A 24,544-nucleotide genomic window follows, 5' to 3' on the forward strand; every position below is an offset into this window, starting at 1 on the left:
GTTTAGGGGTTACGTTTTCAAAGCACTAAGATGTGGACAAAGAAACACTTGCTTATCTCTTGTCACTGACTGTCACAGTTTCCAGTTGATAAGTGTTAAAGACCTTTTTACTCTACTCTGAGTAATGATAAATCAATATACTATATGCAGATTATGTAGCAGTCTTTCAGGGTTGAAAGATAATGAATGCCACTGGTGAAGGGGTTTTATATAACTGCCGTCCAAAGGCAACTGAAAAATACTGATGCCCAACTGACAATCTCCGGCCACATAATGTGCGCGTAAAATATTCAGGTTCTTAGTGCGGTGATTTGCATAGATGAGGCACTCAGAAAATGCTGCTAATTGATTGAGGCTATCCTTTGCTGGCTCCCTGCTGACTCTTGGTGCTGGGTTTTTCTCAGAGCCTCTAAAATCACTCCATCACTGATTTCTACACAGGCTGATTGGTCTGCAGATGTCTCTCAGTTGTCTGCTGTTTCGCTCAACTCTCCAATGCAATGCCTCAGTTTCTGAGCTTTGTCTTCATTGTTCCCTCAAGTGATTTCTCTTTACCCCTTTACGGTAGAGCAGGCATTTGGGTGCCCATCCCCCTCATGTGACCTGCCTAGGGAAGGTGAGGTGTTAAGCTGTTGGATTTATCACATTCCAGGAGCGCATTTGTTTGTGTTGCTTTCCTGTCATTTGATTTTAAACATGACATAGAGGAGAGACTGCTACACCTGCTTTAAAAGTCAGATGTAATATTTTGAGGAAGTCCAGTCTCACAGCCATTTAGGGGCTCGATCACATCAACTATTTCACTGAAACTTGAAGGGACACTTTATCAGCCTCCCAAGACAAGGTAGCCTTTTCGAGTTGGTGTCTACTTCGGGCTCACAGATAATGTAGTGTGTTGGTAGCAGAACTCAGAGGCATGCATTGGGAAAGCAGCGTGGCTCAGTGTTTCCATTGCATTGGCTTTGGAGTCAGAGTTCAGGGGTTCGAATCCCGGCTCTGCCAATTGGGGAGGTTACAAGGTGATCAGGTTGTCCCACGGGGGGCTCACAGTCTTCATCCCCATTTTACAGATGAGGTAACTGAGGCCCAGAGAAGTTAAGTGACTTGCCCAAAGTCACACAGCTGACAATTGGCAGAGCCGGGATTTGAGCCCACGACCTCTGACTCCAAAGCCCATGCTCTTTCCACTGAGCCTTGCTGCTCATACTTCTCACTTGTCCGCTGTGTGACCTTGGGCAAGCCATTTAACATCTCTGTGCCTAAATTTCCTCATTTAGAAAATGGGGATTAAGACTGCATCCAAACTGATTATCTTGTACCTATCCCAGTGCTTAGTAGAGTGCCTACTCTACTAAGTACGTAGTACATAGTAAGTACTTACCATATACCACAATTATTATTATTATTAATAATATTGTGCTCTAAACTCTAAATAAATCATAACATGTTCAATATGCAGGATTTTGATGAAGCTTTAACTAGTCTTATTATTATTGATAATAATAATTGAGGTTTTTGCTATGATGTGCTTACTGTGTGCCAGAAACTGTACTAAGCACTGGGGTGGATACAACCAAATCGGGTAGTACACAGTCCCAGTCCCACATGGGGAGTCTCAATCCCCATTTTACAGTCGGGGTAACAGGCCCAGAGAAGTGAAGTGACTTGCCCAAAGTCACACAGCAGACAAGTGGCGGAGCTGGGATTAGAACCCATGACCTTTCGAATCCCAGGCCTGTGCTCTATCCATTATGCCATGCTGTCTTATGTGGGCCCGATTCCATCACTATTTTACTATTGAATAAAAGGTGTCACAAAAATAGTCCAACAAATCAAGATCAGGCTCTTACATTCGCTTTTATGCTTATTAACATTCAGAAATATACTTACTGAATACTTGCAGTTGTCCGCGGAAGGAGTTTCTTCCTCGAGAGTTTTCAGCTCTGCATTCATACATTCCTGCATCATCCAATTGCACATTCGGTATCTCCAACACACCCTGGGCCTTTCTCAGTCGTGCTTTGCTAGGAATATAGCCATTAACTTTCACCCACGAGATTGTTGGAACCGGGCTGGAAACAATTAGCAAAACTCTGGTTAAAACTCTTCCTCTATTAGAAGCATAGATTCTGTTATCTGGTAACTTAAGTACTTAATAGGCCAAGTGACAATAAAATGTAATCCCAATTAAGGTTTGAGAGTTGGTTGGTACACTTCGCTTGCCATGCAGAATGTATATTAAGTGGCAATACTGCAAAAGGAAATTCTCTTCCCCCGCCTTTTGCAAAAATGGTTACTTATCAATAGGTGCATTTCAGGACATGATTTTGTCTATTTGCCTACTGACTTGTATGTTGAACATTTTTACCTATTTTGATTCAAGAAGCGTTCATCACGGCTCAAGACAAATCATCCATAATATTTTATAAATTCTTTTTAATCTTTAATGAGGGGAGGAGGGGTGTGCTTTATATCCATGTAGAAGTAAAAAAAGAGGAGCAGCAGCGTGGCTCAGTGGAAAGAGCATGGGCTTGGGAGTCAGAGGTCATGGGTTCAAATCCTGGCTCTGCCAACTGTCAGCTGTGTGACTTTGGACAAGTCACTTAAATTCTTTGAGCCTCAGTTACCTCATCTGTAAAATGGGGATGAAGACTGTGAGCACCCCTTAGGACAACCTGATCACCTTGTATCCTCCCCAGCGCTTAGAACAGTGCTTTGTACATAGTAGGCACTTAACAAATGCCATCATTATTATTATTAAAGTGGACTTAGATTGTAGATAGAAACTATTCATCTATCTAGAGAGAACGTCTTGACTATAAAGATGATAAAATTTGAAAACTTGCTACCAAGAGAGATTCTGGAATTCCCCTCTCTGGGCATGGACAGCTTGGGCCTTCAGGACCCAAAAGACGATTATTTTTTGAGATTCCCTCCAACTCTCCGATTCCATGAAGAGAAATGAAGCAGCGTGAAGAGTGAAGTGAGCAGCAGTGAAGAAAAGGAGCAATGCCTAGTGGATAGAGCACAGGCCTGGGAGTTACAAGTACCAGGCTTCTAATCATGGCTCTGCCACTTGTCTGCTCCATGACCTTAGGCAAATCACTTAACTTCTCTGTGCCTCAGTTACTTTGTCTGTAAAATGGTGATTAAGACTGGAAGCCCAATGTGGGACAGGGACTCTAACCAACCTGATTAACTTGTATCTATCCCAGTGCTCAGTACAGTGCTTGGCACATAGTAAGCACTTTACAAATACCATTAAAATCGCTAATTGTGTTGCGCAGGTGGTGATGACAACATTCATTCATTCACTCAATCATATTTATTGAGCGCTTACTGTATGCAGAGCACCATACTAAGCGCTCGGGAAGTACAAGTTGGCAACATTTAGAGATGGTCCGTACCCAACAACGGGCTCACAGTCTAAAAGGGGGAGACAGACAACAAAACAAAACATGTGTACAGGCAGGCGTCAAGTTGTCAGAACAAACAGAATTAAAGCTAAATAATAATAATGATAATGGCATTTATTAAGCGCTTACTATGTGGAAAGCACTGTTCTAAGCACTGGGGAGGTTACAAGGTGACCAGGTTGTCCCACGGGGGGCTCACAGTCTTCATCCCCATTTTAGAGATGAGGGAACTGAGGTCCAGAGAAGTTAAGTGACTTGCCCAAAGTCACACAGCTGATAATTGGTGGAGCTGGGATTTGAACCTGTGACCTCTGACTCCAAAGCCCGTGCTCTTTCATGCTGCTTCTCTAAATGCACATCATTAACAAAATAAGTAGAATAGTAAATATGTACAAGTAAAATAGAGTAATAAATCTGTACAAACATATATGCAGGTGCTGTGGGGAGGGGAAGGAGGTAGGGTGGGGGGGATGGGGAGGGCGAGACGGAAAAGGGGGCTCAGTGTGGGAAGGCCTCCTGGAGGAGGTGAGCTCTCAGTAGGGCTTTGAAGGGAGGAAGAGAGCTAGCTTGGTGGATATGTGGAGGGAGCGCACCAAAAAAAAACAGCCAAAAGCAAAAACAAAAACACACATATGATTCATATGTTCATACTGGCTGAGCTTGTACCAAACCCAAGTCGGGAACTGGAGAAAATACTCTTTCTTAAAGTTCATCCATAAACTAAAAACACCATTAACTTTTCTTTTAATTCCTTAGTCATTTGGGTTGATGGTGTTTCTGAATATAAGATCCCAAAGTTAGTGTAGAAGAGACTGCAAACTCTCCAGAAATGTTCAGGAGAAACTCTTCTTTGAAAAGGATCAGCTTTTCCTCAAAGGTTGATAAACCCCTAAGAGTAATCTGGGCCAGTTTTGTGATATTGTTTAAAAGTTGAAGAGAGATGGTGATTTCATGTTCATCCAATCTTAGATAATGTTGAATCTATCATTTTATAATTGTACAGTTAACTTATCAAATATCTGAAGGAAAAGAACAGGAAAGAAAGATGGCTTTTTTTTTTTAGCTAATAGTGGATTTCAAAGAAGTTAGCACTGCTAAAACATCAGTGAAGAATTGTGTATAATTGTTGGAAAATCTGCCATAGGCATTTTCGTTAAATGCTGCATTAATGTTAGCATGAATAGTTCCACTGAACAGAGTTGTAAAAAGTGCTAGATGAACTTTGGCCATGTTTCTGTCATTAAGAGATGCCTTCAAAAATCATTTTTGTTAATATGATGAGTTAGCTTCAGGAATCTGTCAAGGTAGAGAGCACACTTAGTTGGAAGATATAATGATATCAAAGGAAATTGTTCCCCAATTGCAAATTTCTATTCAGAGACAAATTGTATTCCTGGCTAATGGAGTTTCCTATCTTTCTTGCAAACATCATAAGTGACATATGAGTTTTACACTGGATGTGAAAATATATATGGATACTGCTTCTTTGTGATTTGGCTTAAAAGAGGGAGAAACATTACATATCTTTGATAGAAACTCAATGAAGAAAGTTTTGTAATTTTTTCTTAGAGAACTCATAAAACCCAGTCATAATAGAGCCACCCCATTCTTTGAGTGCACTTTTAAAAAGTAATTTATAGTCCATATTCAAAGAGAAACAAATTCCTGCTAATGTGAGTGATAATGATCTACTTAATATGCACTTTTTAGGGAGACAAGATTTTCCACATTAAAAGTGAAGATGAATAGATATCACTCCTACTTGTACATTTTAACTTTTAGAAAATATCCAGCTCAAGAGCCAGATGGGCTGGAGCAGGAATAATTTGTGAAGAAATGGATCTGATGTGCTACAGAGGTGTTTGGATGCAAATTTCCCAAGAATGAGTGAGGGCAGACTTATAGCCCAGGAACATTGGGAGAAAAATAAAGGAAAATGACTGGGGCAGTTATAAGTCATATTCAAATAAGGCTAGTCAAAATTTAGTTAAGGAAGGAGAGTAGGAGGATAGCTATGAAAGACGATAAAAACTTATAATAATAATGCTCATTAATAAGGGTCGAGTGGCAGGTCTGTAGATCCCTAAATGGTGTCTTGCTAAACTTCTGGGAAACCTTCTCTGATCAAATTCCCCCAGTTAAAGCAAAGCTTAAAAGACTTGGCATAGTGTTCAATGAGCAAGATATGATGGCCAAATGGCAGCAGATCTTGGAGGAATTTGCCAAACAACAGGATGGCTGTCCACAATGCCACACAGGTCCTGAATGGAATAGGTTCAATTGAATAACTAAAAATGACCCTTCTAAAATTTCATTTGATTAAAAAAATCCATCAAATAACAGCCTCCTCTATTCCAGTTCTGTTTGCCGCAGTGGAAGTTCTCTCTCTAAGGCACCACAAAGATATCTGCACAAATACTTTTTACATAGGAATCACAAATATAACAATTGCCCCCTTCTCCACTCAGACCTTTCCCCTTTATGCTTGTGGTGGGAGAGTATATCACTGAAAATCACATATGTAATTACATAGTAAGTGCTTAACAAATACCACAATTATGTTATGTTAGCAGAGTGGATAGAGTACAGATCTGAGAGTCAGAGGATCTGGGTTCTAATCCTGGCTCCGCCACATGTCAGCTGTGTGACTTTGGGCAAGTCACTTCACTTCTCTGTGCCTCAATCCCCTCTTCTGGAAAATGGGGATGAAGACTGTGAGCCCCACGTGGGACAACCTGATCACCTTATATCACCCCAGTGCTTAGAACAGTGCATCACACATAGTAAGTGCTTAACAAATGCCATCATTACTATTATGTCTGCTGTGTGATCTTGTGCAAGTCACTTCACTTCTCTGGGTCTCAGTGACCTCATCTATAAAATGGGGACTGAGACTGTGAGGCCCACGTGGGACAGGGACTGTGTCCAACCCGATTTGCTTTTATCCACCCCAGCACTTAGGACAGTACTTGGCACATAGTAAGTGTATAACAAATACCACAATTATCACTATTATTAATAAAAGATCAATCATACACAAACCTACCCTAAAATACTCAGTTGTCAATTAACTGGAGAATTGGAGAATACAGGCTCTTACATTGGGCCAGCTATTATGAGCTGCAAGGAGGACTGAAGGCTGGAGAATAATGTTATCATTATAGTATCTTTTAAGCCCTATACACTGGGCACTAAAAATGACCCTTCTAAAATCTCATTTGATTAAAAAAATCCATCAAATAACAGCTTCCTCTATTCCAGTTCTGTTTGCCGCAGTGGAAGTTCTCTCTCTAATGCACCACAAAGATATCTGCGCAAATAGCTTTTACATAGGTAAACTCTGAACTCTGGGGTAGATGTAAACGTATCAGGTTGGACACAGTCCTGTCCTATATGGGGCTCACAATCTAGGAGGGAGTAGAATTTAATCCCCATGAGGAAACTGAGGCACTGAGAAATCAAATGACTTGCCCAAGATCACACAGCAGACAAGAGGTAGAGCTGGGGTTAAAATTGAGGTTCACTGACTCCCAGAACCATGGTTTTTTAATGTCCCCCACTAGGCCACACTGCTTCCCTGCTACATGCCCCGACAGAAAAAAAGTTGAGTGTAATATACCCCTAAACACACAAATGATTTGCCACTGCACATACTGCTTCCCAGAGCAAATGTGAATTCAGCTGTGGGTGGCTCGGACTGGCTTCAACCTTACAGCAATAGGAATGCTAGAAAGAAACACAGATAAAGGACGAATTGGAAATTGTATTTTTTTGGCGATAAATGAACCAAGTTACAAAACCCACAAATAATATGATTAGGCTAAAAGTTATTATATCGAAGAAAGGGCCACCAAAGCATTTTTCCATACCAGTTAAAGCCCAATTATATTATTAAATGCATCCAAGTGATTGCCAAGTGCTCCACTATGATTTAATTTTTTGTTGACTCAGTTTGGGATTTACTTTCTAATATAAAAATTGAATTGCTGAAGCAGATGGTTTCAATACCGCAGAACACTTTGAAATTCACAGGCCGGCATCAACTTAGAGCTCAAAAAATGTATTCAGGGTGCAAGGTGACTTGACTGACACACAAAGCTTGCTCCATTCCTTAATGTCTTTTATCCTTCCAACACTGGTAAATAATTTCTAGAAGTGCCCAGATGTCTTGCCTCAGGTAAGTCCCATGTCCTGTTTTCAGTTGAAGAGAAGGGGGAACATTCAGATTGGCATCAGGGAGGAAAGTTGGGGTGGTAGTATAATATCCAGGAGGAGGAAGAGGCTTCCCCCTACTCTTCTGCTCTCTTTCCATCACCCTTCCCACATGCTTCCTTCCTCCACAATCCCACTGGGTGCCTCTTTTGCTTTTCACCTTCCAACCTGAGGGCAAGGATCATGTTTACCTACTTTACCATACTCTCCTAAGTGTTAAGTACAGTGCTCTAACATGTGTTGTTTTGTCGTCTGTCTCCCCCTTCTAGACTGTGAGCCCACTGTTGGGTAGGGACCGTCTCTATATGTTGCCAACTTGTACTTCCCAAGCGCTTAGTACAGTGCTCTGCACACAGTAAGCGCTCAATAAATACGATTGAATGAATGAATGAATGCTCTGCACAGAGTAAGCACTCAAATACCACTGATTAACTGGTTTTCTCTCATCTCTCCTTTTCCCTTTTTTTACGGTATTTGTTACACGCTTACTAAATGCCAGGCACTGTACTAAGTGCTGAGGTAGATATAAGTTACTCAGGTTTGGACGCAGTCCCTTTCCCACATTGGGCTCACAGTCTTAATCTCCATGTAACAGATGAAGCAACTGAGGCACAGAGGAGTTAAGCGACATGCCTAAGGTCATAGAGCAGACAAGTGGCGAAGCTGGGATAAGAACTCAGATCCTTCGGATTCCCAGGCCCAAGCTCACTTCTCTAAGCTACGCTGCTGCTTCCCTCTCCCTTTCCCCCTTTTTCCTTCTCGCACAAGGAGCAGGTAGAGATGGTTGTAGTGGTGTTTGGGAGGAAGCGTGTGGAGGCAGGGACTTTACTTGGCACAGAGTCGGGTAAGGAAATTAGAAATAAGTGAAAGTAAGAATCAAAGACCTAAAACCCCACAGGAAGGGCCATACTAAGCTTCTCAAGAGCAGGGGCCATTTCTTCTACTTTTATTATATGGTGCCAAGAGCCTACTAGAGTGCTTTGTCCACTAAAGGTGTTCAACAAATACTGACGATGAAGACAAAATATACAAACGTAATAGGCCTCACAACTTTCTGATCTTCGGACAAATTCAAGGACCAGTGTTCATTTGCCTCACAGTTCTTCATTTTGTTGGGGGGGAAAAAAAGAAAGATGAAAAGGGCAGAAGAGAAAAGAAAGGATTTATTAGTGCAGGGGTTAGTCATTCTTTGGGGTTTTAAAAAATGAGTGAAAGGACTGTAGGCTTTCTTCACAACCTTTTTCCATTTAAAGCTAGGATTATTGCCCATTACTTTCAGTTAAAGCTTAAAGCAAAAAAAAAATCTAAAGGGCAAAATTAGTCTATTAAGAATTATTACGGCTTCGGATGGTGTCAGAGGGACTTGGAAATACAGCTGGGGAAACTCAAAGGCAGGTTAGGTGTCCTTAACACTGATTGCACATACTGCCTGCATTTCAAATGCAATTTAGGGGAGGGGAAAAAAGTCAGTCCACTGTTCAGCTTTTGTCATTTAGGGACCACACGGATACTAAAGATTATTGAAGAAGGGCACATCTGAGCCTATCGACTGTTCGAATTTTTGAAAACTTGTATCACTACAGGAACTTCCTATTCTGACTGGCAAGTTGTTTTCAGTAGCAGATGTCAGGATCTGGCAGAAACATACAATTACCAAGTCACGGAAAGAAAAATGTAAGAGAAAGTTAAAAGGTGTGTGTTGGTGTCTGTGAGTGTGGGCATGAATCCTGTTGTTCTAAATTTCAAATCTTCTTTGCTGCTCACCAGGTTTTTAGTCAGCCTTCTGATGGGACCAGGGTATGGCAACACTGATCCAGCTGCCTTCACTAAGCGTATCAGTTAGGTTGTAAAATAATAATAAAATGGTTCACAAATTTAGGCAATAGTTTCGGCAAGATGTTACCTCCTGTTTAACGCATAAAATCAGATGTAGAAAAGAGAGACTCTGTTACTTCAAGACCTGTAACTACAGTGAAGAATGATAAAGTTGAAAAATAATAATCACTGATGCTTTATGCTCATTCAATTAGTCAATCAACCTGGAAATCCCTCCCCATTCATAACAACCTGACCACCAGTTTCCCCACCTTCAAAGCCCTACTAAATTCGCATCTCCTCCTACAGTCCTTCTCTGACTAGGCCTATCTGCCCTCTCTTCTGCATTAGCTATTCACCTGGATCCAAATCACTTAAGCACTTGATATCCACCCCACCTCCAGTCTCACAGCACTTAAGAAGGAGCGTGGGTTAGTGGAAAGAGCCCAGGCTTGGCAGTCAAAGGTCGTGGGTTCTAATCCCAGCTCTGCCACTTGTCAGCTATGTGACCTTGGGCAAGTCACTTAACTTCTCTGTGCCTCAGTTGCCTCATCTGAAAATGGGGATGAAGACTGTGAGCGCCACGAGGGACAACATGATTACCTTGTATCTATCCCAGCGCTTAGAACAGTGCTTGGCACTTACTAAGCACTTAACAAATACCAACATTATTATTATTATTATCCTTATACTCTGCCATTTTCCCCATGTAACTTATTTTAATGTCTCACTTCCTTTTAGACCATAAGCTCCTTGTGTTCAGAGATTATAATAATAATAATGGCATTTGTTAAGCGCTTACTACGTGCAAAGCACTGTTCTAAGTGCTGGGGAGGATACAAGGTGATCAGGTTGTCCCACGTGGGGCTCACAGCCTTAATCCCCATTTTACAGATGAGGTAACTGAGGCACAGAGAAGTTAAGTGACTTGCCCAAAGTCACACAGCAGACAAGTGGCAGAGCCGGGATTTGAACCCATGACCTCTTGACTCCCAAGCCCGTGCTCTTTCCACTGAGCCATGCTGCTTCTCATGCCTACAAACTCTATTACATTTTATTCTCCCAAGGCATTATCTGATAAAAAAGGTTGAGTTATAGAAGATGGAATGAGCAGGTTTTGGGGGAGGTTTTTGAGAGAACAGAATATACCTTGGAGATTAGTATTTCAGAAAGAAATGGAGAGCAGCATGGTCCAGGGGAAAGAGCACATGACTTAAAAATCAAGAGACAAGAGTGAAAGTTCCAACTCTGCCAACAGCTTACTGTGTGACCTTGGGCACATTATAAAACCTCTCTGGACCTCAGAATCCTAATTAGCAAAATGGAGATACGATAAAATGTGAACTCTGTGTGGGACATAGACTGGGCCGGATTTCATAACTTGAATCCACCCAAGTGCTTAGCATAGAGTAAGTGCTTGGTACGTGTCATAAAGTAAGGATGGCAAATCTACTTAGGGTACCAGGATTCTATATACTTCTTCAACCAACTCTCAAACCATTTAATTAGTCATGGAAATAATAATTGACCCAGATGCTATGGGTTGCTGAAATATTAACCAGTGGGATAAAAAGAGATGGAGTGTTTTGGAGGGGTCCTTCTCATCAGCAGTATTGGTGCCTGCTCTTTCTCTAGAAGGAGAAAACAGCATCAAATGCATCTAACTGTCTCCGCCTCTAGATTGTAAGCTTGTTATGGGCAAGGAACATGTCTGGTTATTCTGTTGTACTGTACTCTACCAAGTGTTTAGTACAGTGTTCTTCACATAGTAAGCCCTCAATAAATATGGTTGATTGATAGCTTTGTTTTTGTCTGGCCACAGACAGGATGGTTTGGCTGGTGTGAAAATTAGTCGTGAGTCCACGGAAGAATTCATGGTCTGCACAAGGACAGAAGATGGGGGACATACAGAAAACAATACCTAATGATTCCCAATCCCTACCAATGAAACTGTTGAGGCTTAACAATTCATTACCACAGTCAGTTGGCAAATTTCTTGGTAGAACACAACTTCGGTGGCACCCTTGAATCACCAAACTCTACACGTGGCTGCCCCGGAAAGCAGATATAAATGGATCCCAAATGATATTACAAGTTCAATCCTTATGCTGTTGCCGTATGAGAGACAAACTGTTATAAAATAAAATATGGCTAGAGATAATGCCGCATGAATTAGCAGGCGGCTCAAGGATCATTCCCTTTTATACTATAGATGCAAATGTATTTCATAATGTTGCATCAAAAGAATGTAGCATTGGATTTGCATTATATTGCTGAAGAGTGTGAGGCTGCAGTGTTTCAACTTTACTGGTAAGATTTGTTGCAGCTGGAATTTTGGTGCAATGATTAGAATTATTTGAATTGCAAGAACGTAAAATGCTAGGGCAAGCAAAAGCTATTAATGTTCCCTGCATGATACATTTATTGAAACTGGTTACTCAAGATGCAATAAAGAAGACTGTTTCTTTCCAGTGATTTTAAATATTTTACTCTTTATGAGGCCCCTGTCATCAGAGCAGTCAAGTTGCCAGAGAAAGATACTGTAATAGAGCACAGAGTGGGAAGTTCACTTCTTATCCATGGAATCCAAGTTACCTGAATGGAGAAGAGCCAGGATGAGATCAAGATCTATGAAATTCTAGATTTATTGATCTACTGGTGTAGGAGGTGGATGAAGAGAAGGGTTTCATGCATTTGTGTGGTTACTGGGATACTACCCCTGAGATGGAGGGGAAGATAAGAGAGTTTCTCCTCAAAAATTAAATGGTCTATGTTGAATATGCACTTTGTCATTATTATTAGCAGCAGTATTTACATATTTAGCATGAACTCTATTTTCCTCCTGAACTCTATGGGACTCTCCCAAGTGCTTATACAGTGCTCTGGATATATTACATCGATTTGGCACTTAGTGGACCCGGTATACTAGTTATCTGGACCCCATTCACTAGTTCACAACAGTACATCAGTGGAGCTGAAGGATGATTGATAATGAGTGAGGCTGATGGATCATTTGTAACATGTTTTTACTGTAGCCTAATCAGGACTTTGAAAATCAGAAGAATTATCCTTCGAACGATTCATTGTATGTGAGAGTACCTCGCTACTTATTTCAAAAAGGATCAGGCAGCTGACACTTGATGGGTGTCTTCTACAAGCATATTTTAATGTTTTGCCTTAGTAAAAATTATCATTTAACTAGGTACTAAATCATTCAGCCATCCTAGGAGATGTAGAGGTATACTGAGCTCAATTCAGACCACACTGAGCTTAAGGATGGCCTATATATAGAATACAAGATGAGACTTATGAAACATTTATAAACTTTCTAGATTCCCTCACCTCTCCCCCATTTCCCTTCCTTACGGCTCCTACCCATCTCCTAGTCTTTTCCATTCTTCTTCATATTTCTCCAAGTTTCCCAGCCTCCCTTCCCTTATCCCCTCTTCTCTCCTGCCATTTCTCCCCCCTCTGCCTTCTAAGACAATGCTAATGACTGCCACAAACCAACCTCCACTTCCTGCCATGGCTGGACTGTTCAAGATGAATGCTTTTACTATGACCACATTGCTCCCAAAACACAGTACGCTATTTTCAGTACCAAAAAATGAAGTCAATTTAGAATTAACATTTTAAAAGAACTGCAAGTGGTAAAACGAAAGTTGTCTCAAAGGAATTCTTTTTCTGTGGTAATTTGTTTTTTTAAAAGCCTGGCCACTTAAGTACTGGTGAGGAAACAAAAAGTGGGGAGTATGGGGAAAGAAGAGGTAAGAAGGATGCGAAAAACAGGTATGTGGGTGTGATTGTGAGTATGGGCTGCTGGGACAGATGGGATATGGGTAATTTTTTTTTAATGGCATGTAAGTGCTTACTATGGGCCAGGCATTGTACTAAGCACTGGGGTAGATGCAACCTAATCAGTTTGAACACAGTCCCTGTCCCATATGAGGCTCACAGTCTTAATTTCCATTATACAGATGAGGCAACTGAGGCACAGAGAAGGTAAGCAATTTGCCCAAGGACACACAGCAGACATATGGTGCAGGAGGGATTAGAACCCAGGTCTTCGGATTTCCAGGCCTGTGCTCTTTCCACTATTCCATACTGCTTCTCTTTTCCACGTTGAGAAAAGCAGAGTTCTTCTCCCTTTCTGCGGGGGCCTCTGGGTTTCACAGACCAAGTATTTCAAACAGGCAAACAACTAAAAAAAATACAAGCCCCCCACCCCACAACCTTCCTCTCTCATTCACACCTATTTAAGGTATAACAGGGAGCAGGATTCTGGTTTCAAAACCCCAGACACATACAGGACACCCTCAAAGGCAGAGGGAGAGTATGAGGCAGAGACTATGTTGGGTTTTGTTAAATTAATTTCACATTCTGAAGCCTCAGGTTTCAATGGGTTATCTTATATCTGAGGGTTCCACATCAGTCTTGCAGAAATCACTTCCAGTAAAAGTAACTGAGGCTTGATGCCTCCATTTTGGGGAATTTGCCTAAGAATTACCCCTGTACCCTCCTCCCTAGCTCAATCTAATCCCTGTTCCCTTGGATTTTGCAGCTTTCTGGCCACCCCCCAGCCTTGCACCCACTGTCTGACCCCTTCTTTTCCACAGCTCTTCTTTTATTTATTTATGTATTTATTTGTTCTTTTTGCAACTCCAACTCTGCTGTATCACACTGGGACCTTGTTGTTGTGACTTTCCTCGCCCCATCCCTTTCAGGCCTGGCAGTCCCCATCTTTCGGGACTCCAAAGTTGGGGTTGCTGGGTTTGGACTGGAGCGTGATGGGAGGAGAGCAGGAAGTAGAGAAGGTAGGAGAGAAGGTTGGGACAATCCCCAAGCCACGATCCTGTCTCTACTCTTCTTGCTTAATTGTTGCGGGCAGGGAAATGTCTGTTTATTGTTATATTGTACTCTCCTAAGTGCTCAGTACAGTACTTTGCACACAGTAAGCGCACAATAAATACAACTGAATGAATGTAGGAATGAATTTCATTACTCCTACCTGTCCGCTCTCCCCTATTCTGCTCCAGTCCAGTCTTGGCCCCTCTCAACTTTGCAGAAGGTGAGCTCTGATGGGTAACTAATACTAGAATAATTGGGTGTGGAGAAATATGACAGCAAATGAAAGCAATAAAATACCTTTAAAGGCAATCTATTGAGTGCTCACTGTGTGCAGAGCACTGAACTAAGCACATGGGAGAATCCACTACGATAGACTTGGTAAACATGATCATTGCTTATGAGAAGCTTAATTTCTCTCTCTACCTCTTCTGTACTTTTTTCAGTTCCTCTGATCTTCCTTTTTCTCTAGCATGGTGAACTTGTTTATTCAGTCATTCATTTATTGATCTACTCTAATCTTGCCTCTAAAGCAAATAGGAATGAAGCACAAAAAGAGGCTGCCATTACAATATTTAAGTAGATTGTGTCCTTTCTTACCAGGTTTAAAATAAATCACAAATTCAGTTTACAAATCTAGTGTATTAAAACTATAAAAATGAGATGATACCATCTGAACAGTCTAACTACAAAAAATGAGAGAAGTGATGTGTGAACTTGTTTACCCTTAACTTTACCCATCGATTACAGGCTAGAATCATTCTTCTTTGGATGAGTCCTAAATCCTTTGAAAATGAAGTTTGCTGAGGAATTACCAGCAAGACTAACTCTAGCTGGATGAAAAATCTTCCTCTGACATTTTCAGCACACCTCAATTTTAGGAAAAGCCCTCTAAAATTTGTTCTGTTTATAAAGTAAAAGTTATTCTCATGAGTAATAAAACTTCATAATCTCTTAAAGATCACTGTTATTCTGGCAATTAATTCTATTGCTGCTAAACTGTATCAAATATAACGGAACGCTATGTGGTACTTTTTTCCAGATGATAAAATAAAATGGGTAGGGTAAAGCCAAAACATTTCCCACTTATTGAAGTCTGATAAGCCAAATATATTCTCTCAATTTATTAGGAGGCTACACATCTTCGGAAAATATTTCAAATATACTAGTTTAGCTTTATTCCAGGAGGGATGTAGCTTAGATATTTCCCTCAATCAGTATTTAAATTGACATACCACTTAGTTTAACTTTTCACAATCCGTATGTCAGTAAGGAATTATTAATTAATATTGGTGCACAGTCAGTCACACAGTGATTGTTCTGAGGCTTTAACTTAGTTTTATCCAGATTCTCTGAGATGCTTTGCAGATAATCTCTCATACAACTGGAGCCAGAGAGCTCACTGTCTTGTTTAAAAAGAGACTGAGTCCATAAATTCGAGTTCTCCAGTCTGGACTCTAGCCTTCTCAGCTGCTAATCATCAAAATGTTTGAAACCTCATCCCAAAGGCGCCCGATACTTACAGAGGAAATCTTTCACGTCTGGCCCTCCTGAACTAATGCAGGATGATTCCTCAGTAACAACAGTGAAAAGGCACTCGGTAAGTGGCAGCAATGACAATTCCCTCTTGGATCTATAATGCATCTTGTCCCCTTGTGGACTGAACAGCTATTGATCCCTTGGCCTAGGGACAGATGCCTTTCCCCAGATCTTCTGTCAATTAAGTAATTTGACTTTAGTTTGATAGACGAATGCTGCACAACTCCAATTTATTTTTAATTCCTACAGTCCTCAGTGACTGGCAGTTCCACATAAACACTATTAATAAATCATTAATCTGTAACTAAAGACTGGGCTCTTTCAGGAATACTCGCCAACTGCATACCACAGTAAGCCTCGGAGGAATATTTGTCATTCTCACAGTTACAACGGAACAGAAGAGCAATGCTGTGAGACAGCTCAGCTTAAGCCGGGAAAAACACAACTGTAGCCAAACAGCTTAACCAGTTGAGAACTGAGGTCTCAGCATTTGCAAAGAAGCACAGAAAGAAGAAAAAATACAGTGTCCTCCCTCCCTATTAAGCAGTTGTTGGAGGGTAACAAAAGACGATTTGCACCAGCTATCGAAAAGAGAGATAAGAGACAACTCAAAAGGGCAGGAAATTGAATAGGTTCTTCCCTCCTTCTTTTTCCTCCAAGTTTCAGATGCAGCCGGAAAGGTCATTTCATAATTATTACAGTAACTGGTCCAAGGCCTTTTCAGCAGAACTGATCTGACTCCGGGTTAATGGCTGCACAAGCAAGATAAGGTTCAGGGATAGTAAATACAATCTTTCTGGACCACTATTACCAGGCAGAGTGGTCCTACTAGATAACCTTTTGCTGCTTTATGGCACAGGATTTCTTTTTTGTTACAGGGGAACATTGGATTTGACGCAGCACCTGGGGTCAATTAAGCCTCCAGGGAACAAACAGTATTTCTAAAGTTGATGATGACGACTGTACAAAATATCAGGTAATTACTCAGGATTAGTTCTATCTCCACAGTTACTGAATATATTCACAAAGCTATCAGAAAACTGAATTGACTTTAGTTTGATAGATACATACTGCCCCACTCCAATTGCTTTCTGATTTTTAGCTCTCACCTTTACTAGAATCTAGTACGGAAGACATATTACTAGAGATACAACCCCCTTTCCTGTTGGCTAGCCAAATGGAATCTTGGTTTCACACAAACTAGGAGCACATGAAATTATACATTAGAATCACCAGGAGATAACAGAAATCTAGATGCATCCAACTACAATGGAAAGGAATGGCAAATGGTGTTCATATGAAAGAAATTTTGGAGACTAGCAGCCTTACTTGCCTCATGACTTTAGGGGCTCTAGCCAGTTCTGGAGCCTTGCTCCTTCTACTCCTTTGTAAATTGCTCATACGCATTTCTGACTACCAAATAGCCAAGATCCGCCCACATTGCCAAGATCCGCCATTTCCTCTCCATCCAAACCGCTACCCTGCTCGTTCAAGCTCTCATTCTATCCCGTCTGGACTACTGTATGAGCCTCCTCTCCGATCTCCCATCCTCCTGTCTCTCCCCACTTCAATCCATACTTCATGCTGCTGCCTGGACTGTCTTTGTCCAGAAATGCTCAAAAATCTCCAGTGGCTACCAATCAACCTACGCATTTCAGGCAGAAACTCCTCACCCTGGGCTTCAAGGCTGTCCATCACCTCGCCCCGTCCTACCTCACCTCCCTTCTCTCCTTCTACAGCCCAGCTCACACCCTCCACTCCTCTGCCGCTAATCTCCTCACCGTGCCTTGTTCTCGCCTGTCCTGCCATCGACCCCCGGCCCACGTCATCCCCCTGGCCTGGAATGCCTTCCCTCCGCACATCCGCCAAGCTAGCTCTCTTCCTCCCTTCAAGGCCCTGCTGAGAGCTCACCTCCTCCAGGAGGCCTTCCCAGACTGAGCCCCTTCCTTCCTCTCCCCCTCGTCCCCCTCTCCATTCGCCCATCTAACCTCCTTCCCTTCCCCACAGCACCTGTATATATGTTTATTTATTTATTTATGTATATGTATATATGTTTATCTATCTATTTATTTATTCACTTTACTTGTACATATTCTATTTATTTTATTTTGTTCATATGTTTTGTTTTGTTCTCTGTCTCCCCCTTCTAGACTGTGAGCCCACTGTTGGGTAGGGACCATTTCTATATGTTGCCAACTTGTACTTCCCAAGCGCTTAGTACAGTGCTCTGCACACAGTAAGCGCTTAATAAATACGATTGAATAAATGAATGAATGAAATAGGTCATTCACAGATTTTGGTACCTTTGTACCATTCCTACTGATAAGTTCCCATTATCTTTCTGAAGGGCACTCAGCCTGGGCATCATAAATATATCATTACCTGCTAAAAATAACTACTAGGTAGTTGTCAAGGAAAATAAAGAAGGATTTCCCAAGCTTTAGACTGCTTCTGGGTCTTTACTCATTTGTTCATTTCTGTCTGATCTCACTGATAAATTGTGTAAGATTCTGAAACTAGTAGACCTGTTTCTAAATGTTATGAAATAAATGTCCCTGATTAGTACATTAAAACTAGTAAACTGAATTATCTATTTCAAATCAATTTCACTTTTACCATCTTAGCCTAAGTTCTCTTTGACACAGTGGTTGGTCCTAAGAATGTAAGTGATTAATGCCTAGGTATATAATTCTCAGATTCTCCAGTTGAAATGGGAAGAGTAAAATTATGGGCTGGAAGGAAGCTAAGAGATGGATAATGGCCTTGAAGTTATTAGTAATCTATTTTGGGATCTTAGTTTTATGGTGGCCTTTCTTGTATTCAAAGGACAGAATAGGTGTTTCTGTCTTTCAGAGGTGATGATTTGCAGGGCATTAACTACTGATCATTCTTCCTAAATAATTATGCTGTTTCACTGAAGGTGAATGAAATAAATTGCTCAGGATGCCCCCGTGGAGATGCTCTCCTCTAGCTATCTGAGCAAAGGAGGAAGAGAAGATGATACATTGACTGGAAAATGAAATATGAACAACAGTAATCTTATGATTTGTCAGTCAGCTCCTAGGATGCATTTCCTAACCATATTTCACATGGCTCTCTTAAAGCAAACCCAGCTAACATTAAGAAAGGACTCCTGGGAAACACCTTTTGTTTCTATATAAATCTGGTTCTCTAATTTGTTTTACACTACGGCTTCACTTTACTCATGAGTGTAGTTCAAAAGCTGTGATTTAAGAGATATTTAAAACATGAGGTGTGTAGTGAAATCTATGCTCCAAGTTAAACCAACCCAAGATAGATTACCTTGGTTTTGGTTCAGGTATTTCTATTAGTTTGTCTGTTACATGGACCTGAGAGAAGGAGATTTTTTTTTTTATCATCTGTGACACAAAGATACATTCAGACTGTGGAGTCTGAACCACTTTTTTAAACTATTCAATCTTGGGTAATAACTGAGGTTTCTTATTTCATCAGGTCAGTAAAACACCTTCCTGAATATACCATTAGTAGTTTGTTCATGCAAAGCTACTTATAGACAGGCTTGCCCAGGAATAGATAATATTCAAACATAGTAATAATTATGGTATTTTTTAAGCACTTACTATGTGCCAATCACTGTTCTAAGCACTGGGGTAGATACAAGTTAATCAGGTTGGACACTTTCCCTGTCCCACATGAAGCTCACACTCTTACCCCCATTTTATAGGTGAGGTAACTGAGGCACCCAGTAGTTAAGTGACTTGCCCAGGGTCACACAGAAGACATGTGGCAGAGCCGGTATTAGAACCCAGGTCTTTCTAACTCTCAGGCCTGTGCTCTATCCACTAAAGCCACTGCATAAATACATACAGTGTCTGCTTTGAATCTGAAACCACTTATCAAATGGCAAGAGCAGAATAGTACATTCCGATTACTTCAAATACTAAACAATATTTATTTGGATGATTCTGTGACTTTCTCATTCTAACAGCTTCGATTTTGTCCAAGCCCACTTGTAAATATTTCCTACTATGAATAACTTCAATATTTTAACTTCATGCACTACATTTTATCCGCAGAATTTCATACCTAAATCAATGAAATTTCTTCACGACCGGTGAAGTGAAATGACTAGAAAGGTGGCGAAACAGGAAATACAATTGAGCCAAATTATAATTACAGGATCTAGAGAGGCCCTCTGGGTCTCAGTATCCTCCAAGAAACATGCTACTGAAAAGAAGGAGTACTCTCGTCCAATACAATCAAAATTCTCTCCCCCAAATCTCTAGGATATAAGCTGCAAACAAACAGCATGACCAAGTCTCAGTGAGTACATATGGGGTCTTAAGCCTCTGAAACAGAAACCTGAAATAGAGTGGATGTATTGGGATCACTGTAAATCAGATGACTGATTTTTGCCATGATTAGGTGTTTTACTCAGACAGCTGGTACTATCATTTTATCATTAACTCAGAAGGTTCTGCCGTAATCATGGGCTCAGGATACTATTATCACAATTACGCTCTGACAATTTTTCAAACATTGTCTCAAAAGTTTTCATCAGCATTCACAATCCATCTAGGAGCAAGGTAGTACATGATAATTCTAGTATCTTTCTAAGTAGGAGATTATGCCAGGGACTGAAGACAACCCTACAGTGAGATCTGTTTATGCTCCTTAAGCACTGAATCCTGGCAGAACAGTGAGCATAAATATGTGACAAATAGATGGATCAGCTCTCCTTTCAGTTGAAGAAATGTACAGTGGCAGTGCATAGTATAAAATTGCATATACTGCTTTCCACAGAGTTGAGTAGGGGAGGGAATTTATAATTGGTTACTGAGTCAATTTCCATGTGCTTGTCTTATAAAAAGCTACTGTACATGAAGGAGCTTATGTGAAAATGAAATCCAACCACATATCTGAACCCAGAAGTAGATTTATCACATTTTAATAAACAATCGTGTCTAACTACGGAAGAATATGTACTTACTTGCCAAGTGCAAAGCACTCCATCTTAACTGTAGTTCCTTTAGCAGCTGTAACCATGAAGGGAAAATGCACCTCAATTTTCGGCTCATACTCTCCCATCACACCTGGGAAATAAAGAATGGTCTTTAAAAATACGAATGTCACAAATTCTTTACCAGTCCAGGTACTATATTTTGAAAGCACGGTAGTTAGCTTGTTAACAACTGAATAGTAAGTGATCAAGCCTGTGATCATTTGAAATAAGTTCACAAGTATAACTCGCTATAAACACCTCACCTTCCATTAACTTATATGATGGCATCTTTCAGTGTCATGTAAAATAACAGCTATTACTGAAAATATCAACCCTGGAAGTTATGTTCTACTTTATTTTCTAAAGTTGAAGAAAAGTCCTCTTCCATGAATTGAAGATGCATCACAAGGTAAGCGATAAAAGTGGGTTTGTCCGCCCTCTCTTCCCTAAATCAAGTGAGCCCACATTTCAGAATGAAGGTGCTCAATCCAAAGAAGAAAATAAAAAAGAGGAAGAAGTGACATGACATAGACTATCCTGAATGATGACTCTCTGAAAGGGCATCGTTACTCTATGCCTCCAAGTGGAAATAAGAAGGCTGTCAAAGTGCTGGAAAAGTTCGGAGAGATATCTTTGAACCTCTTAACATTACATTTTTCCAAATTGTGCTCAGTGTAGGTGTAATTAAAGCAATGTTCAACTATGACAAAATCAGTACAGCTGTCAGTTCTTCAAAAACGAACTGAATGAAATAGACCCTGTTTTACAGACTACTATTTCTTAGGTTTACACTTTGAGGTGAAGTTTATCCCACAGGTTCTGTGGTTGAGATGCTCAAAGGAAAACATACCTTTTTTATTATCTATCAGTGTACTACATGCAGATCAACGCACGGGTTTAAAGACATGTATTAGAGGGTAACAGCAGATTATTCCCTCGTTTTCTCACTCAACAAACCTTCAATGTTTTGTCACGACTTGTTTTTCTGAAAGACTGGTCCTTATGAAAAAAATGCTCAGCCAGCCAACCCCCTATCTTTGACCTTTGGATTAGATTCCCAGGCATGTTAGAGTCCGTCTCAATTTATCTACATAACATCTCACTGTATACCTTTAGAACATGGACAGAGCTTTACTCTGACTCAGGACTCTCAGAAATAGCATTCAGCCTCAAGAAAGAATAGACACACAAAGAACTTAAGGGGAGATGTCTGATCATTGGCCTATTTAATTCTTTTCACTAAACCAACCTCATTTTTCTCCATGTCCCAGAGGTGGTCAGGTTGGAGCCAAATCAGTTTTTAGCACAAAAAGTTCAAAGGCCTGGAGTGGGTGGAACAAGGCCTGGAGTGGGCAGTGCTGAATCCACTCCCCATCTGGAGGTCACAAGGTTTTTCCTCAATAGCTTAGAGTTAGAATTTGGGGCTAGACAGTGAAGCAAAGTCAAAAAGAGCAACAGAGAGAAGTAGAGGATAATGGCCTTCTAAGGTTGTGGTATTAGACTGCACTTTCTTATTTTGAGTTTGTGCATTTGTACTTGTCTTTGGCTGTTTTAGTGTTTTTTTTTTAACATTTCATCTCTCCTTATATGTCTGTTGCCTGTTTTCTCTCTCTTGCAGCATGGCCTAGTGCAAAGGGCACGGACCTCAGAGTCAGAGGACGTCGTTTCTAATCCCGGGTCCGCCACATGTCTTCTGTGTGACCTTACTCAAGTCATTTCACATCCCTGGGTCTCAGTTACCTCATCTGTAAAATGGGGATTAAGACTGTGAGCCTCATATGAGACAGGGACTGTATCTGACCCGACTACCTTATAACTACCCGGTGCTTAGAACAGGGGTTGGCACATAGTAAATGCTTAATGAATACCACAACTATTATCATTTTACTTGATGCTTAGATTAGGAACCCTCTGAGGGGCCAGTGATTGTGTTTAATTTCCACCCATATTCTACCCCAGTGCTTAGAACAGTAAATTTCACACAGGAATATAACACAATAAACATAATAAGCATAACACAAACATAATAACATAATAAATACTAGTACTATTCCTAATACTAGTTATGTTGCTTTCTTATTCCTTTGCCATGGTATTTCCACAATGTATATATAATCTTCATGGGTATGGATGATAAACAATGTTTCCAACTGTGAATAATTTAATTTTACTTAGATGCAGCATCTGGATTTATAAGATACTATATACTCTGTGCTAGTACTGATTGCATATTAACAAACGCTGCATGAACTACTCTGAATGAAAACAAAATAGTTTCCTGGCCCTCAAACTGATGTGTGATTTCTATTCCAAAATTTACTAAAATAATTTACCTATCCATCTATGGCATTTATTGAGCACTTACTACGTGCAGAGCACTGTACTGAACATTTGGGAGAGTACAATACAACATAAATGGGAGACGCCTTCCCTGCCCACAATGACTTCACAGTTTAGAGGGGAAGACAGAAATTAATATAAATAATTTATATTTAATTTAACGATATGTACATAAGCCCTATGGAGTTGAAGGAGCGGTGAAAGCAAATGGCCAAAGGTCGCAGATCCAAGCAGAGAGACAATGCAGAAGGGAGAGGGTGCCAGGAAAAAGAAAGCTTAATCTGGGAATGGCTCTTGGAGTGCTTTAAGCAAATGGTAAGGAGTTTCTGTTTCATGCGTAGGTGACTGTACAACCATTGGAGGTTCTTGAGGAGTGGGGAAGACATGGACTGAACTTTCTTTGGAAAAGTGAAGTATGAACTGGAGCACCATACTAAGCAGCTAGGAGAGTACAATACAACAAAGTTGAAAGACAACATTCCCTTCCCACAGCGAGCTCACAGTCTAGATACTATAAATCACTTTATTCCCTAAAAATAGAGTCCAATGGCAGCTGTGTTTATCACTGCTACTGAATGAACATGAAACTTCAATGGACATGTTGTTCACAGTTATTTTATATGTGTTGTCTTGGAAAATCTTCCTGTAAATGTAACTTTGTGATTCTTATGTCAGCAGCATTATTTAGATGCAGCTGGCAGGATTTCAAATAGCCACAAAAAAGGAAAAAAAATGAATCGAATAGATCACATACATTCTGCCTCAAAATACCGATGTGTTGCAAGTGGTTCATCCTTAATTATATAAGATTTCCATATAGTATCTATGCATGAGACTTAGGGGGAAATAACTGGCCAGCTTTGGGGATCCAAGAAGTGTAAAAACATAGGAAGGCAATAAAAGAGGTCTATTATCCTCTCCACTTCCTGCTCTTTAATTTACTAATTTTACAACTGAACAACCAAGGACGGCTAACTGCAATTCTTTATCTGATCTGTTGTTTTAAGTATTTTCTCTAAATTAAGCACCATCTCCTTTCCTAATGATTTAATGGATTTTTCACACTCATTAATTTCACAAGCCTGGTAATATTCTGCAGTTTTTGTCTGTAACGAGCTGGACCACACTGGCATGTCACTGCTTCCTTCTACAGCGAGCTATTGCCAGGCAAATGATGGGTTTGGAAAACCTCTTAGTGGATGCAGTAAACAGCAGGTTTGAGTTATGTTCAGATACCTGCACCATTAAGACGTAACATTATCTTTGTAACGAGGTCGGGAAGTACTAGAGGATTTTAATCACTTTAGAGAAATCTTTTACAATACTATCATTTGTACCTTGAAATTCAGGGTGGTCGAAATACATTTTTTTCAGGACATCAAGGGCAAGTTCA

At 40.5% G+C, this 24,544-nt stretch overlaps 1 protein-coding gene across 4 annotated transcripts in view; it reads right to left on the bottom strand.

Annotated features, from left to right (window-relative positions):
• CNTN5 (contactin 5) overlaps window positions 1-24,544 on the bottom strand; it is a 665,146-nt gene that overhangs the window by 122,701 nt on the left and 517,901 nt on the right. For all 4 annotated transcript variants that reach the window (XM_038761846.1, XM_038761848.1, XM_038761845.1 and 1 more), the window contains 2 exons: window positions 20,800-20,902; window positions 1,891-2,072 (listed from right to left, as the gene is read on the bottom strand). In XM_038761846.1, coding sequence (XP_038617774.1) covers window positions 1,891-2,072; window positions 20,800-20,902 — 285 coding nt within the window. The remainder of the gene's footprint in view (window positions 1-1,890; window positions 2,073-20,799; window positions 20,903-24,544) is intronic.

This window comes from Tachyglossus aculeatus, chromosome 20 (genome assembly GCF_015852505.1).
Source record: "Tachyglossus aculeatus isolate mTacAcu1 chromosome 20, mTacAcu1.pri, whole genome shotgun sequence".
Lineage (NCBI taxonomy): Eukaryota > Metazoa > Chordata > Mammalia > Monotremata > Tachyglossidae > Tachyglossus > Tachyglossus aculeatus.